The sequence below is a fragment of the Heteronotia binoei genome, chromosome 8 (assembly GCF_032191835.1).
Source record: "Heteronotia binoei isolate CCM8104 ecotype False Entrance Well chromosome 8, APGP_CSIRO_Hbin_v1, whole genome shotgun sequence".
NCBI classification, from domain to species: Eukaryota; Metazoa; Chordata; class Lepidosauria; order Squamata; family Gekkonidae; genus Heteronotia; species Heteronotia binoei.
The window spans coordinates 119,453,091-119,470,021 of NC_083230.1; the positions used below are offsets into that span (position 1 = coordinate 119,453,091).

At 49.3% G+C, this 16,931-nt stretch overlaps 1 protein-coding gene across 2 annotated transcripts in view; it reads right to left on the bottom strand.

Annotated features, from left to right (window-relative positions):
- RBM17 (RNA binding motif protein 17) overlaps nt 1-16,931 on the bottom strand; it is a 47,659-nt gene that overhangs the window by 19,609 nt on the left and 11,119 nt on the right. For both annotated transcript variants that reach the window (XM_060245997.1, XM_060245996.1), the window contains exons 5-8: nt 13,411-13,508; nt 9,130-9,186; nt 4,611-4,752; nt 3,289-3,440 (exon numbers count right to left, since the gene is read on the bottom strand). In XM_060245997.1, the coding sequence (XP_060101980.1) occupies nt 3,289-3,440; nt 4,611-4,752; nt 9,130-9,186; nt 13,411-13,508 (449 nt within the window). The remainder of the gene's footprint in view (nt 1-3,288; nt 3,441-4,610; nt 4,753-9,129; nt 9,187-13,410; nt 13,509-16,931) is intronic.

Genomic DNA, 16,931 nt, shown 5'->3' on the forward strand with positions numbered 1-16,931 from the left:
CCAACCTTTTTAGATAGACGGTACACCCCGGTAGACAATTGAAGCTACGTGGACTCGCCGCCTGTCAACTACAGATATGGACATTGTGTTATTGCAAGACCTCGCCACCAGATGGTGACATAGGTCTTGAGGGGGGGAACTGTGAGGAAAAGCCCCCTACTTTTCATACATGTGAACATCATGATCACCAGCATGGTTGCCAGGGTGCCTGGAGATTTGACTCTCACACCTCTGCTCTAAGAAGTGGACTTTGCTTGCAGTTTCTGGCTTATGTGGATACCATAAGCCTCAGCTTTGCATTCTACGTCTCTGAAGACATGCTCCAGCTGCTCCTTGTGTGCCCAGTCTTGGCCACTGCAGTGGAAGAAGCCACCATGTTTCCAGCCTGGCTCCATGGACCTAGAGCTAACAACAGCAGAATCCAGCTTGCTTTCCTGACCCAAGCTTACCCTGCCAGGCTGAACTCATTCCTTCTTAGTGGGAAAGTCACACGTACACACCCTGAGCCTGCAAGCAACCCATCTGTTTTAAGAATGGATTAATAGCTCCACTGTTGATCCTAATTGCTCAGCAATGCCAGAACAATAAATCTTGCCCAGCAGAAGATGAGAAAGAGGAAGGACATCTCCTGTCTTCATCAAGTCTTTTGTCTAACCCGGGTGGTACCTAGGCCAGCATTTGATTACCTATTGTCACCCTCCTAGTTAATCCCATTTAAACTTAAGTATCCAGCCATTCCCATTCTTACTCCAGTCTAAGTACCCTGGGGCCAACCCAGGCAACATTGCAGCTTGGAAATTTCCAGGTTCACTGGACTAAGGTGAAGTTCATTGGCCAAAGCAGGCATCCAATTAGGTGTCAGTAAGGAATGTCCAGCCTTCTTGAACCTCCCATCTCTCCTCCCTTGGACCTCCCAGCACCTGAGGGGTCTAAGAGAGTCTATTTAACCTCTGACCCAACTCCACTCATGTGTGCTTTCTATTCAGCAACCCCTATTACCCGCTGTCTAGATCCATCCCCAATTCTGGCCACAGTGTTGGGTCCATTTCCCCTGTCCTCTTAAGTCGCCATTGGAAACCTTCCTGGAAGACTACGATGGTAAATATTACCCTGTCTGTTTATCCATATATGTTCCCCTATTGATCTATCTATATTTCCTAGACCTGTGTGAATGTGTGAGTGTTTTGTATTTTTACCTTGTATGAAAGAAATATTATTCTAAATAAATTACAATTGATTTTTACTAAATTAGAGTCTCTTATTGAGCATTGACTCTCTGAACGGTTGAGCCTGGTATACAATTGATAACAAAGATTCCTTTTTGGGGCTAACTGTCTCTCAATCTAATTCCCCAATCTCATTTTGAGAGCAGTTTCCCTAACATAGCAAAGAATTGATACAGGATCCAGGGTTCAATATCCTAGAAATCTACCTTTCTGTAAGAATCTAGACTAGTCGCCACCTTGAACATGACCCTAAGAGCCACCTTTCTATGGAACATCCGGCTGGAATAACAAATAGAACGTTTAAAGATCATTATAGCACCTGAAACGGTTTTACGTTTTGATATCTTAATGTGGTTTTATGTCCCATGTATTTACATGGGTGTGAGAGCCGCCCTGAGCCTGCTTCCGCGGGGAGGGCGGGATAGAAATAGGAAGGAAGGAAGGAAGGAAGGAAGGAAGGAAGGAAGGAAGGAAGGAAGGAAGGAAGGAAGGAAGGAAGGAAGGAAGGAAGGAAGGGAGGGAGGGAGGGAGGGAGGGAGGGAGGGAGGAAGAGAAAGAAAGAAAGAAAGAAAGAAAGAAAGAAAGAAAGAAAGAAAGAAAGAAAGAAAGAAAGAAAGAAAGAAAGAAAGAAAGAAAGAAAGAAAGAAAGAAATGGGAAGGGGAAAAGCGACTGCGCTTCAGCATTACTGAGGCAGAGGTATGCGCTCTGAAACCTAAGCATGCTCAGCCAAATTGCCCCAATGGGATTTGCAGCCATGTCAAAAGCATTACTCAGACAGCAGGCTCTGATTCTGCAATGGTGAAACGGAAGAGGGCTTTAGGGACAAACAATCTGTCTCAGTAGGAAGCAGCTTCCTATGCCCGCATGGAAAGTCTTCCACCAATTCCACCTCAGTGCCGCCAGGAAGCACGCCTCCCCGTTTTCAAGAGAAGCGTTCCCACAGGAACACACGAAGCTGCCTTTTGCTGAACCAGACCCTGGGTTCATCAAGGTCAGTATTGTCTACTCAGACGGGCAGCTGCTCTCCAGGTCTCAGGCTGAGGTCTTTCCCATCACCTGCTGCCTGGAGATGCCGGGGATTGAACCTGAGACCTTCTGCATCCCAAGCACATGCACTAGCAATGAGCCACAGTCAAGATCCTGTGAATTTAGGGGGAGGTATTTGTGAGTTTCCTGCATTGTGCAGGGGGTTGGACTAGATGACCCTGGAGGTCCCAACTCTATGATTCAAGAATCATAGAGTTGGGACCTCCAGGGTCATCTAATCAAATTCCCTGCACAATGCAAGAAACTCACAAATACCTCCCCCTAAATTTGCAAGTTCTTCATTGCTGTCAGATGGCCATCCAGCCTCTGTTGAAAAACCTCCAAGGAAGGAGAGCCCACCACCTCCCTAGGAAGCCTGTTCCACTGAGGAAACCCTCTAACAGTCTGGAAGTTCTTCCTAATGTTGAGCCGGAAACTCTTTTGATTTAATTTCAACCCATTGGTTCTGGTCCTACCTTCTGGGGCCACAGAAAACAATTCCACGCCATCCTCTATAGGACAGCCCTTCAAGTACTTGAAGATGGTGATCGTATCACACCTCACCTGCCTCCTCTCCAGGCTAAACATGCCCAGCTCCTTCAACCTTTCTTCATAGGACTTGGTCTCCAGACCCCGCACCATCTTCGTCACCCTCCAGACCCCTCACCTTTTCGATGCCCAAATGAAGGTGCCTTATACTGAACCAGACCCTTGGTCCGTCAAGGTTATTTTTGTCTACTCAGACTGGCAGCGCGTCCCCAAGGTTTCAGGCTGAGGTCTTTCCCATCATCTACTGCCTGGTTCTTTTTAAGTGGAGATGTCGGGGATTGAACCTGGGACCTCCTGCATGCTGAGCAGATGCTCTACCACTGAGCCACAGCCCCACTTCATGGCTCTCCGGGGTCTCAGGCTGCGGTCTTTCCCATCATCTACTGCCTGGTTCTTTTTAAGTGGAGATGTCAGGGATTGAACCTGGGACCTCCTGCATGCCGAGCAGACGCTCTACCACTGCGCCGCAGCCACTCTCCAACTTACCTTTATCGGCAGCATCGCCGATGATGATTTTGCCACCCCTCTTGCTGGTTTTCTCTACGGACAGAGCAGTGCTCAGGCCCTGTTCGTGCTTCCCGAGCCCCTGGCCCTCCCGGAAGCCGTATTTTTGCATTATCTTGTGCGCCACAGTGCCTCTGCGGGTAGAGAAAGGACAGATGTGAACTCTGGCGACTGTCAGAAATGGGATATTCCGAGGCACAGATGTTCCAGGAGACCAAGAGGACCGTAAGGGGAGCTCTGCTGGAACAGACCAACGGTCTGTCTATTCTAGCATCCTGTCTCACACAGTGGTTCTAGAGCAGGGGTCCCGGTCTGTGGCCTGTTGGCAACCGGGCCGTGAGTGGTATAATTATTTCATTATATATTACAATGTTGTTGTAGTAGTAGTAATAATAACAACAACTACAACAATAATAATACATTGGATTTATATCCTGCCCTCCACTCCGAATCTCAGAGTGGCTCACAATCCCCTTTATCTCCTTCCTCCACAACAGACACCCTGTGAGGTGGGTGGGGCTGAGAGGGCTCTCACAGCAGCTGCCCTTTCAAGGACAACCTCTGCCAGAGCTATGGCTGGCCCAAGGCCATTCCAGCAGCTGCAAGTGGAGGAGTGGGGAATCAAACCCGGTTCTCCCAGATAAGGAGTCCACACACTTAACCACTACACCAAACTGGCTCTCTTAGAAAGTGGGTGGGGCCAGGTAAACAGGGCTTCTGATTGGCTGTGAGGATTAAAAGGCAACCTCTTAAAAAAGCATTTTTGATTGAAATGTAAGAGTACTACCCATTAGAGCGATACATTAACTTTGGCAAACATATTTGATTCCCCACTCCTTCACTTGCACCTGCTGAAATGGCCTTGGGTCAGCCATAGTTCTTGCAGAGTTGTCCTTGAGAGGGCAGCTTCTGGGAGAGCCCTCTCAGCCCCACCCACCTCACAGGGTGCCTGTTGTGGGGGAGGAAGATAAAGGAGATTGTGAGCCGCTCTGAGACTGTGTCCTTGAAAGAGCAGCTACTGTGAGAGCCCTCTCAGCCCCACCCACCTCACAGGGTGTCTGTTGTAGGGGAAGAAGATAAGGGAGATTGTGAGCCGCTCTGAGACTCTGAGATTCAGGGTGGAGGGTGGGATATAAATCCGATACCATCATCAATCTTTATCCGCAACGTACCTCTCAAGTTACAATTAACATTCTGCCTACGCAAAGGCACCGCGACCAGTTACTGCCCTTAAACCAGACGTGTCTTTTCTCAGTCCTCCATTGGCATCTCCCACAAAAAGTCGGCCTGCCACAAGCACTCACCCCATGTTAGCGAGGAAGGAATTGCTGGGGCCCGTTGGTGACCGCGGCCGCTCAGGCTCATCATACATTGGAGGAGGGATGGCCGCTTTGGAGGACGAACCGCGCGGCCGCGACTCTTCTTCATACGGGAAATTTGACACAGCTGGAAGGGAGAAGAGATATTTACCACGCGGGCAAAACTATCTGAGTGCACCAAAATGGGCAGCAATGACTGTGAAGCTAAAATAATACCCTAGACTTCAGAATCAGGAAAGAGCTATGAATCTGTTCAATCTTCAGAAGCACCCTTAAATCTTTAGGCAGTCGAAAATAAGGGTGGCCAAACTGAGACTCGGGAGCCACGTGTGGCTCTTTCACACACATTGTGTGGCTCTCGGAGAGCCATTTTGGTGTAGTGATTAAGCGTGCGGACTCTTATCTGGAAGAACCGGGTTTGATTCCCCACTCCTCCACTTGCAGCTGCTGGAATGGCATTGGGTCAGCCATAGCTCTGGCAGAGGTTGTCCTTGAAAGGGCAGCTGCTGTGGGAGCCCTCTCCAGCCCCACCCACCTCACAGGGTGTCTGTTGTGGGGGGAGAAGATAAAGGAGATTGTAAGCCGCTCTGAGTGATTCAGAGAGAAGGGCAGGGTATAAATCTTCAGTCTTCTTTGATTTAAAGTTGCTTTATTTCCACTTCTCCCTCTCCCATCTATTTGCCTTCTTTCCTTCCTTCCTTCCTTCTTTTGCGGCTCTCAAGCATCCTATGTTTATTCTATGTCGCTTAAGCGAGTTTAAGTCCCCCTGGCCTAAACTAAGAACACAGGCTGAAAGACGTAAGCTCAAAGTCAGCAAAAACTGCTGCTGAGCCAGTTCTTGCTCTTAGAAAGTACTGTTTGCCCAACATTTTAATTAAACGGCTCATCTTTTATAGAGGGGTGGCCAGCGGCAGCTCTCCAGATGTTTTTTTTGCCTACAACTCCCATCAGCCCCAGCCAGCATGGCCGATGGCTGGGGCTGATGGGAGTTGTAGGCAAAAAAACATCTGGAGAGCTACCGTTGGCCACCCGTTTTATAGCATGCTTTCAGCCTAAAAGCTGCTTTTCATTGTAAACTGGGCTTTATTCATCCCTTTTGACACTTTTATGCTGTTATCATATTTTATTTCGTAAACCGCCTTGGACAGGTTTCCCTCGAGAGGCTGCACGGAAACAAGTAAGTGCCAGGAGTCAAAAGCTCAGACTGCTGGTCTTCTCCCAACAGTTTTGCACCATATAATTCCTTCCTTCCAGACCTGGATAGCCCAGGCTAGCCCCATTTCCTCCGATCTCAGAAGCTAAGCAGGTTCGGCCCTATCTAGTATTTGGATGGGCAACCACCAAGGAATACCAGGGCTGTGCCGCAGAGATGGGCAATGTCAAACCCCATTCTAAAAGCACCACACGGGGTTGCCGTAAGCGGGGTTCTTTTTGTAGCAGGAACTAATTTGCATATTAGGCCACACACCCCTGATGTAGCCAATCCTCCTGGAGCTCTCAGCAGGCCCTGTAAGGAATTCTAGCAGGACCTCCTTTGCATATTAGGCCACACACCCTTGATGTAGCCAATCCTCCTGGAGCTCTCAGCAGGCCCTGTACGAACAGCCCTGTAAGGAATTCTAGCAGGACCTCCTTTGCATATTAGGCCACACATCCCTGATGTAGCCAATCCTCCTGGAGCTTACAGTAGGAGAAAAAGACGACTGCAGATTTATACCCCACCCTTCTCTCTGAATCAGAGTCTCAGAGCGGCTCACAATTTCTTATATCTTCTCTCCCCACAATAGACACCCTGTGAAGTGGGTGGGGCTGAAAGAGCTCTTGCAGCAGCTGCCCTTCTTTCAAGGACAACTCCTGCAAGAGCTTCTTTCAAGGACAACTCCTGCAAGGCCGTTCCAGCAGGTGCAAGTGGAAGATTGGGGAATCAAACCCGGTTCTCCCAGATAAGGATCTGCACACTTAACCACTACACCAAACTGGCTCTCACAGTAGACCCTGTAAGAAGAGCCCTGCAAGCTCTTGGAGGATTGGCGACATCAGGAGGGTGTGGCCTAATATGCAAAGGAGTTCCTGCTACAAAAAAAGCCCTGGCCATAAGTCAGTTGTGACTCAACAGGCACTTTCCACAACCACCACCAGACCAAATGAATTCGCAGCAAGAGAATAAGATAGCTGTAGTGCCCCCAACCAGAAACAGACCTAGTTATACACCTACAACTCGCTTCTCAACAAATTTAGAACTACCAAACAGATGTTCAAAACTGTTGCCCAATCAGGGCACTGGTTTAAACCCCCTGTGGTCTCCTGCCATCTAGTGGACAATCACAGCATTTCTCAGACATCATAAAAGCACCTTTCTTTCTTTTTTTATTTCTGTAATGTGCCCATCCCCAAGTACAAAGAAGTCCTTGTTGTTTTATATGGTGGTCTTTACAGCCTGCACTCTTCGCCCGTAGATCTCTCTAGTTCTCTTCCAGCCAGCTGTCAACCGGGCTCAGAGAACAGAGGAACAGAAGTTCTCATACCTTCTAGGGAATCTCAGTTCTCCAGCACAGCAAAATTCAGTCCAGCCCACCTCAAAGCCCATCAAAATTCCCAGGGCATAAGCCACAGGTGGCCAAACCTGCTTAACGTAAGAGACGTATGGAATAGATGTCAGATGCTTGAGAGCCGCAAGACAGGAAGAAAGGCGAAAAAGATACGGGAAGGAGGGAAAGGTGGAAAGAAAGCAAATTTAACTTTAAATGCATTCTCCAAGCCGCCAGCTGCCTTGCCTTGGAGAAGTGATATAAAAAAGAAGAAGAAGAAGAAGAAGAAGAAGAAGAAGAAGAAGAAGAAGAAGAAGAAGAAGAAGAAGAAGAAGAAGAAGAAGAAGAAGAAGAAGAAGAAGAAGAAGAAGAAGAAGAAGAAGAAGAAGAAGAAAGAGAAGACCGTAGATTTATATCCTGCTCTTCTTTCTGAATCAAGGGTCTCAGAGCGGCTTACAGTCTCTGCACACTTAACCACTACACCAAACCGGCTTTCCAGTTTGGAGAAGACAAATGCCTTCTCCAAGAGCCAGCCAACAGGGCAGCGAGGGCATTGAGGGGCCACACAATATGTGTGAAAGTGCCACATGCGGTTCCCAAGCCATGGTCTGACTACCCCTGGTATAAACTGTTGTAAGTGAAAGGCAAGAGTCCGCGCACTTAACCACTACACCAAACTGGCTCTCCAAGGTCACCGAGCAAGCTTTTGTGACAGAATGGGGATTTGAAGCTGGGTCACCAAGACCTAATCTAACCATCACATCACATGGTCCAGATATAGACAGCCAGGCCTCACTTTGTTGCATCAGAATTTGGCAAAGTTTTCTTTATATATGGAAGAGCAGTCATGCCCGACCCAGAGACTGAAGCATTTATTTACTTAGCTTACACCACCCCACCTTTCTCCCCAATGGAGAGCCAAAGCTGCTCTCCTCTCCTCCACCCTATCCTCCTCCACTCCGCTGAGCCCCCATGGGGGAATGGGCGGAACGTAAATAAACTAATAATAATAATATCCTCACAATAACCCAGTGAAGTAGGACAGGCTGAGACTGAAGAAGATGATGAAGAAGATATTGGATTTATACCCCGCCTTATATTCTGAATCTCAGAGCAGCTCACAGTCTCCTTTCCCCTTCCTCCCCCACAACAGACACCCTGTGAGGTGGGTGGGGCTGAGAGAGCTCTCCCAGAAGCTGCCCTTTCACGGACAGCTCCTGCAATAGCTATAACTGACCCAAGGCCGTTCCAGCAGCTGCAAGTGGAGGAGTGGGGAATCAAACCCGGTTCTCCCAGATAAGAGAGCGCTGGCTGACCCAAGGCCATTCCAGCAGCTGCAAGTGGAGGAGTGGGGAATCAAACCCGGTTCTCCCAGATAAGAGAGCTATGGCTGACCCAAGGCCATTCCAGCAGGTGCAAGTGGAGGAGTGGGGAATCAAACCCGGTTCTCCCAGATAAGAGAGCTCTGGCTGACCCAAGGCCATTCCAGCAGGTGCAAGTGGAGAAGGGGGGAATCAAACCCTGTTCTCCCAGATAAGAGAGCTCTGGCTGACCCAAGGCCATTCCAGCAGCTGCAAGTGGAGGAGTGGGGAATCAAACCCGGTTCTCCCATGCACTTAACCACTACACCAAACTGGCTCTCCAAGGTCACCGAGCAAGCTTTTCTGACAGAATGGGGATTCGAAGCTGGGTCACCAAGGCCTAATCTAACCATCACATCACATGGTCCAGATACAGACAGCCAGGCCTCAGTTTGCACAGGGGGGTGGCCTGGCCACTGCTCTGAAAGGCCAGTGCCCTCTAGAACCCTCTGAAACACACTGTGGGTCTGTGAGCAGAGTTACAGCCTAAGCCAGCTAACTTCAGTGGACTTCGGAGGGCATGACTGTGCTTAGGGCACTCAAAGCAGTGCCCCAGATGGACGTTCCGAGCACAACTGATCGAACATGTTGGAAGGGAACTGAAGGCTGACGTACGTTCTTTGTCCTTTTCAACCAAAGACGTAGGCGGCGCAATAGCTGCTCCTCCCATACCTGCAAAAGAAACCAACAAACGTGCGAAAAAGGAAATCAGCAGAAGGTACCAAAAAAAGTAGGATTACAGTTAAACATCAAGGCGACAGCTGTAACGACTACTGGGAAATGACACAATTTCAATGCAGCCAATGAACAAACTGAAACTGGCATTTTCTACTGCTTGGCCCCTTGGTGGAGTCACCTTAAACTGGACGCTAAGAAGCGTTGGCACCTGGATGGGAGACCACCAAGGAAGGCTCTGCGGAGAGCAATGGCCAGCCACCTCTGCTTCTCCCTTGCCTTGAAAGCCCCTTGCTGGGGTCGCCATAAGGCTTGGATGGGAGACCACCAATGAAGGTTCTGCAGAGGAAGGCAATGGCCGACCACCTCTGCTTCTCCCTTGCCCTGAAAGCCCCTTGCTGGGGTCGCCATAAGGCTTGGATGAGAGACCACCAAGGAAGGCTCTGCAGAGGAAGGCCATGGCCAACCACCTCTGCTTCTCCCTTGCCCTGAAAGCCCCTTGCTGATGTCACCATAAGGCTTGGATGAGAGACCACCAAGGAAGGTTCTGCAGAGGAAGGCCATGGCCAACCACCTCTGCTTCTCCCTTGCCCTGAAAGCCCCTTGCTGGGGTCACCATACAGCTTGGATGAGAGACCACCAAGGAAGGCTCTGCAGAGGAAGGCAATGGCCAACCACCTCTGTTTCGCACTTGCCTTGAAAGCCCCTTGCTGGGCCACCAAACACCAGCGCAACTTGATGGCACTTCACACACACCCACCCACCACAGTTATCTTACGCAGCATTTGTCAGCATCGGTCCCAGTGACTACTTATGCAGTCACTCTGACAACAGCAATGAAAAGCAAGAGGATAACTGAAGGAGAAAAGCCGGAAGCCTGGCGGCTCAGAGATTCCCGGCTTTGAAATTAACCGGAGGTTCGAGCAGAGGGGCTGCCAGGAATGCAGACGATGTCGCTTGCTTTCATCAAGCGGAGTCCTCTGCAGCTGTGTGTCGGAAGACAGAGGAGCAAACCGTTTCCTGCTTCCACAGCCAATGAAAAGCAGATGGGCTTTTTACCGGCCTTAAGTAATCAGAGATGACTTGGGAGGCACTGATGCGCAGCTCGCTCGGCAAGCTTTCCATCCTGTCTCCTGATATCAATCGTACTAACAGCATCTTTTAAGTTTTTGGACCTTTTCACACTCGTGCGCTACTATTTCCAGTTTACAGATTCAGAACAGGGGCAGAAGTAAGATTCTCCCCTGTATCCAACCCCAAAGCACGACATCAGCGGTTATTAGCCACAGCGTATTGTTGGAATTCTCTGTCTGGGGCAAGTGATGCTCTGTCTTCTTGGTGCTTGTGGGGGCACTGTGGGAGGGCTTCTGGCCCCACTGATGGCACTTGTTTTTTTTGGCCGCTGTGTGACAGTGTGTTGGACTGGATGGGCCACTGGCCTGATCCAACATGGCTTCTCTTATGCTCTTATGTGACACTGAGTATTGGACTGGATGGGCGATTGGCCTGATCCAACATGGCTTCTCTTACGTTCTTATGTGACACAGAGTGTTGGACTGGAGGGGCCATTGGCCTGATCCAACATGGCTTCTCTTACGCTCTTATGTGACACTGAGTATTGGACTGGATGGGCCATTGGCCTGATCCAACATGGCTTCTCTTATGTTCTTATGTGACACAGAGTGTTGGACTGGAGGGGCCATTGGCCTGATCCAACATGGCTTCTCTTATGTTCTTATGTGACACAGAGTGTTGGACTGGATGGGCCATTGGCCTGATCCAACATGGCTTCTCTTACGTTCTTATGTGACACAGAGTGTTGGACTGGATGGGCCATTGGCCTGATCCAACAGGGCTTCTCTTATGTTCTTATGTGACACAGAGTGTTGGACTGGATAGGCCATTGGCCTGATCCAACATGGCTTCTCTTATGTTCTTATGTGACACAGAGTGTTGGACTGGATGGGCCATTGGCCTGATCCAACATGGCTTCTCTTATGTTCTTATGTGACACAGAGTGTTGGACTGGATGGACCATTGGCCTGATCCAACATGGCTTCTCTTATGTTCTTATGTGACACAGAGTGTTGGACTGGATGGACCACTGGCCTGATCCAACATGGCTTCTCTGATGTTCTTATGTGACACAGAGTGTTGGACTGGATGGGCCATTGGCCTGATCCAACATGGCTTCTCTTATGTTCTTATGTGACACAGAGTGTTGGACTGGATGGACCACTGGCCTGATCCAACATGGCTTCTCTTATGTTCTTATGTGACACAGAGTGTTGGACTGGATGGGCAATTGGCCTGATCCAACATGGCTTCTCTTATGTTCTTATGTGACACAGAGTGTTGGACTGGATGGGCAATTGGCCTGATCCAACATGGCTTCTCTTATGTTCTTATGTGACACAGAGTGTTGGACTGGATGGGCCATAGGCCTGATCCAACATGGCTTCTCTTATGTCCTTATGTGACACAGAGTGTTGGACTAGATGGCTCATTGGCCTGATCCAACATGGCTTCTCTTATGTCCTTATGTGACACAGAGTGTTGGACTGGATGGGCAATTGGCCTGATCCAACATGGCTTCTCTTATGTTCTTATGTGACACAGAGTGTTGGACTAGATGGCTCATTGGCCTGATCCAACATGGCTTCTCTTATGTTCTTATGTGACACAGAGTGTTGGACTGGATGGGCCATAGGCCTGATCCAACATGGCTTCTCTTATGTCCTTATGTGACACAGAGTGTTGGACTAGATGGCTCATTGGCCTGATCCAACATGGCTTCTCTTATGTCCTTATGTGACACAGAGTGTTGGACTAGATGGCTCATTGGCCTGATCCAACATGGCTTCTCTTATGTTCTTATGTGACACAGAGTGTTGGACTGGATGGGCCATTGGCCTGATCCAACATGGCTTCTCTTATGTTCTTATGTGACACAGAGTGTTGGACTGGAGGGGCCACTGGCCTGATCCAACATGGCTTCTCTTATATTCCTATGTGACACAGAGTGTTGGACTGGATGGGCCACTGGCCTGATCCAACATGGCTTCTCTTATGTTCTTATGTGACACAGAGTGTTGGACTAGATGGCTCATTGGCCTGATCCAACATGGCTTCTCTTATGTTCTTATGTGACACAGAGTGTTGGACTGGATGGGCAATTGGCCTGATCCAACATGGCTTCTCTTATATTCCTATGTGACACAGATTGTTGGACTGGATGGGCCATAGGCCTGATCCAACATGGCTTCTCTTATGTTCTTATGTGACACAGAGTGTTGGACTGGATGGGCCGTTGGTTTGATCCAGCAGGGCTTCTCTTATGTTCTTATGTGACACAGAGTGTTGGACTGGATGGGCCATTGGTTTGATCCAGCAGGGCTTCTCTTATGTTCTTATGTGACACAGAGTGTTGGACTGGATGGGCCGTTGGTCTTATCCAGCAGGGCTTCTCTTATGTTCTTATGTGACACAGAGTGTTGGACTAGATGGGCCGTTGGTCTGATCCAACATGGCTTCTCTTATGTTCTTATGTGACACAGAGTGTTGGACTGGATGGGCCATTGGCCTGATCCAACATGGCTTCTCTTATGTCCTTATGTGACACAGAGTGTTGGACTAGATGGCTCATTGGCCTGATCCAACATGGCTTCTCTTATGTTCTTCTGTGACACAGAGTGTTGGACTGGAGGGGCCATTGGCCTGATCCAACATGGCTTCTCTTATGTTCTTATGTGACACAGAGTGTTGGACTGGATGGGCCATTGGCCTGATCCAACATGGCTTCTCTTATGTTCTTATGTGACACAGAGTGTTGGACTGGATGGGCCATTGGCCTGATCCAACATGGCTTCTCTTATGTTCTTTTGACACCAGCATTATCGCTGAAACCTCTGGGATATCCTCTCACTTAGCCTGGGATGGGCTTTTCATCCAAGAAGGCCAGATTCCCTCAAAGAACCCCCAAACACACACACACACACACAATAAAAAAGCAGGGAGGAGGAAGTCTGACTCGCAAATGTCTTAGTTAGGGAAGACCCAGCCTATCCCATCCACTCAAATCTGACCACCCCCTGAACACTAAACAAATCAAAGAGAATAAATTTTGACGCAAAGAAGGGGGAAGACCCCATGTGCTGTCAAACAGGGTGGGGTTTTTAGCAGTGTCATATTCTATGTTTTCATCAGTGGGGCGTCTCTTACTTCGTTTCCTCCTTTCCCTTTCGTAGTCCTCGTCTTCATCGGAATCTGGATCCGGCCGTCTCGAGAAGCCGCTCGCCTCGTGCCTGTCTTTGCGCCTCCTGGGAGTTAGAACAGAAATTAAGAGGACAGTCCCTTGGCAGGAAGACAGCTAAGAACCTAAGAGAAGCCATGTTGGATCAGGCCAATGGCCCATCCAGTCCAACAATCTGTGTCACAGAAGAACATAAGAAAAGCCCTGTTGGATCAGGCCAATGGCCCCCCCAGTCCAACACTCTGTGTCACACAGTGGCCAAAAAAACCACAGGTGCCATCAGGAGGTTCACAAGTGGGTCTAGAAGCCCTTCCACTTTGCTGCCCCCCCCCCAGCACCAAGAATACAGAGCATCACTGTCCCAGACAGTTCCAATAAAATGCTGTGGCTAATAGCCACTGATGGACTTCTACTCCATATTTTTATCCAAACCCCCTCTCGAAGCTGGCTATGCTTGTAGCTGCCACCATGTCCAGTTCCAAGCGGGTTGCCGGGTTGGCCTGCAGCAGAAGAGTTAGATTCGAACCCAGCTCAGCCAGATTTCCAGGGCACAAGCGCTCATGAGTCAAAGCTCCCTTTTGCAGAGAAGCAGCTGACAAAGAGAGATTTGACTCTCAAAAGCTTCTAACCTGGAAATCCTGTTATATCTTTAAGGGGCTGCCAGCCTCAAATCTTGCTCCCTTTAGCATGAATACTTTCCCGGTACAATTATGTCTTACCTCAAAGAGCTACATAAGATAAAAACCGTAATTTGGTCCCGATTTGAATTAATGACCACCCTCCTCTGACCCAGGTTAATATTTGCTGAGGTAAGAGCTGGGAAGGGGGGGGGTCAAGATTCAGTTTTAATGGCACCTGAAGCTACATTGTGTATACCAGGGGTGGCCAAACTTGATTAACATAAGAGCCACGTAGAATAAATGCCAGATGTTTGAGAGCCGCAAGCACAAACACCAGATATTTGAGAGCCACGTGACAGGGAGGGAGGGAGGGAGGGAGGGAGGGAGGGAGGGAGGGAGGGAAGGAAGGAAGGAAGGAAGGAAGGAAGGAAGGAAGGAAGGAAGGAAGGAAGGAAGGAAGGAAGGAAGGAAGGAAGGAAGGAAGGAAGGAAGGAAGGAAGGAAGGAAGGAAGGAAGGAAGGAAGGAAGGAAGGAGGGAGGGAGGGAGGGAGGGAGGGAGGGAGGGAGGGAGGGAAGGGTGGGAAGGAAGGAAGGAAGGAAGGAAGGAAGGAAGGAAGGAAGGAAGGAAGGAAGGAAGGAAGGAAGGAAGGAAGGAAGGAAGGAAGGAAGGAAGGAAGGAAAGGAGAGGAAGAGAGGGAGGAAGGAAGGAGGGAAGGGAAGGGAAGGGAGGAAGGAACTTTTAAAATGCATTCTCCAAGCTGCTGACTGGCTTGGCTTGGAGAAGCAATTTAAAGAGACAAATGCCTCCTCCAAGCCAGCTGATGGGGTGGTGGGGTCTTCAAAAGCCACACAACATGTGTGGAAGAGCCACATGTGCCTCCCGAGCCACAGCGAACAGATCTATGTTGAAAGATCTCATGGAGGCTTTTGAGTCATGCCCTCGTATTCAGATATTCTGGCACTTCAACACCACACGAATATAATAGTATCAGTCTCGGGATATCAACGAAGGATGTCATCAACAACACATTTACAGCTTGTCTGCGCTTTAAGTGCTGCCCAGCTGATTCCAGCTTATGGCAGCTTCCAAAACATTCTGTCATTAACAGCCTTGCTCAGGTTCAGCTGTGGAATCAGCTACCAAAGGAGGTGGTGAGCTCCCCCCTCAGTGGCACTTTAAGCAACGACTGGACAAACCCGTCTCAGGAACGCTTTCGGCGGATCCTGCATTGAGCAGGGGTTGGACTAGATGGCCTCTATGGCGCCATTCAATCTATGGTTCTAGGACTTGCAAACTTGAGGGTTGCGGCTTCCTTGGCGGAAGAAGAGCTGGATCTATACCCCGCCCTGCACTCAGAGTCTCAGACCTGCTTACCATCTCCATCCCTTCCTCTGCCCACAACAGACACCCTGTGAAGCAGGTGGGGCTGAGTGAGAGAAATGGAACTGGTCCAAGGTCACCCAGCTGGCTGCATGTGGGGGGAGGGGAGTGGGGAATCAAACCCGCTTCTCCAGATTAGGTTCTGCCGCTCCTAACCGCTATATCAAACTGGATTGAGTGAATCCATTTTACAAAAGGTATTTCAAGGGTGTCAAACGGGCAGCCCGGGGGCCGAATTAGGCCCTCGGAGAGCTCTTATCAGGCCCCTGAGCAATTGGCTGTCATCTGCTTTCTTCTCCCTCTCTCTTGCTTCCTTCTGCATCACAGCTTGCTCTGCAAGGCTTGCTCAATCGCACAGGAGCTACAGAGCAAAGTCTCTTTTTTCTCCATTGGTTGAGGCTCCTCCCTTGGGGAGGAAAGGGGGAGAGAGAGCTTGTTTTGCCAGGAAAGAATACCAAAACATTCTCCTGAAACCTGTTTGTTTCAAAATATGATAAAACTTGTCCATTTAAATCAGGGATGTCAAACATGCGGCCCGGGGGCAAAATCAGGTCCCTGGAGGGCTATCAGGCCCCCAAGCAATTGGCTATCATCTGCTTCCTTCTCCCTCTCTCTTGCTTCCTTCTGCACAAGGCTTGCTCAATTAATAGGATCTACAGAGCAAAGCCTCTATTTTCATGGGCTGAGGCTCATCCCTCAGGGAGGAAAGGGGGAGGGAGAGCTTGTTTTGCCAGGCTCTCTCAATTGCACAGCAGAGTTACTAAGCCAAGCCTCTCTTCCTTCTATTGGCTGAGGCTCCTCCCCTTCCCGGTCCCCTGGGGAGGGAGGAAAAGAGCCAGAGCTTCTTTTGCCCAGTTCCCTGGATCCCATGGGAGAGATACAAAGAAACCACCTTTAAGACCAACGAGAGCTAATGTTTTAAGCACATTTTATTTTAAGGATTTTTTAAAAAAATCTTTAATTGTGTTTGTCTGTGTCTTTTATAAAGTTTATATATCTGCTACCTAATCTTAAATAGATACACATATGGCCCGGCCCGACACGGCTCAGCCCCAACAAAGTCTCATTTATGTAAGATCCGGCCCTCATAACAAATGATTTTGACACCCCTGGGGTATTCCTTTTTCCTGCTGCCTTCCACTTTCTCTAGCATTAGAAGAAGACTGCAGATGTATACCCCGCCCTTCTCGCCGAATCAGAGACTCAGAGCGGCTCACAATCTCCTATATCTCCTTCCCCCACAACAGACACCCTGTGAGGTGGGTGGGGCTGAGAGGGCTCTCCCAGCAGCTGTCCTTTCAAGGACAACTCCTATGAGAGCTCTGGCTGACCCAAGGCCATTCCAGCAGGTGCAAGTGGAGGAGTGGGGAATCCAACCTGGTTCTCCCAGATAAAGAAGAAGAATTGCAGATTTATACTCCGCCCTTCTCCCTGAATCAGAGACTCAGAGCGGCTTACAATCTCCTGTATCTTCTCCCCCCACAACAGA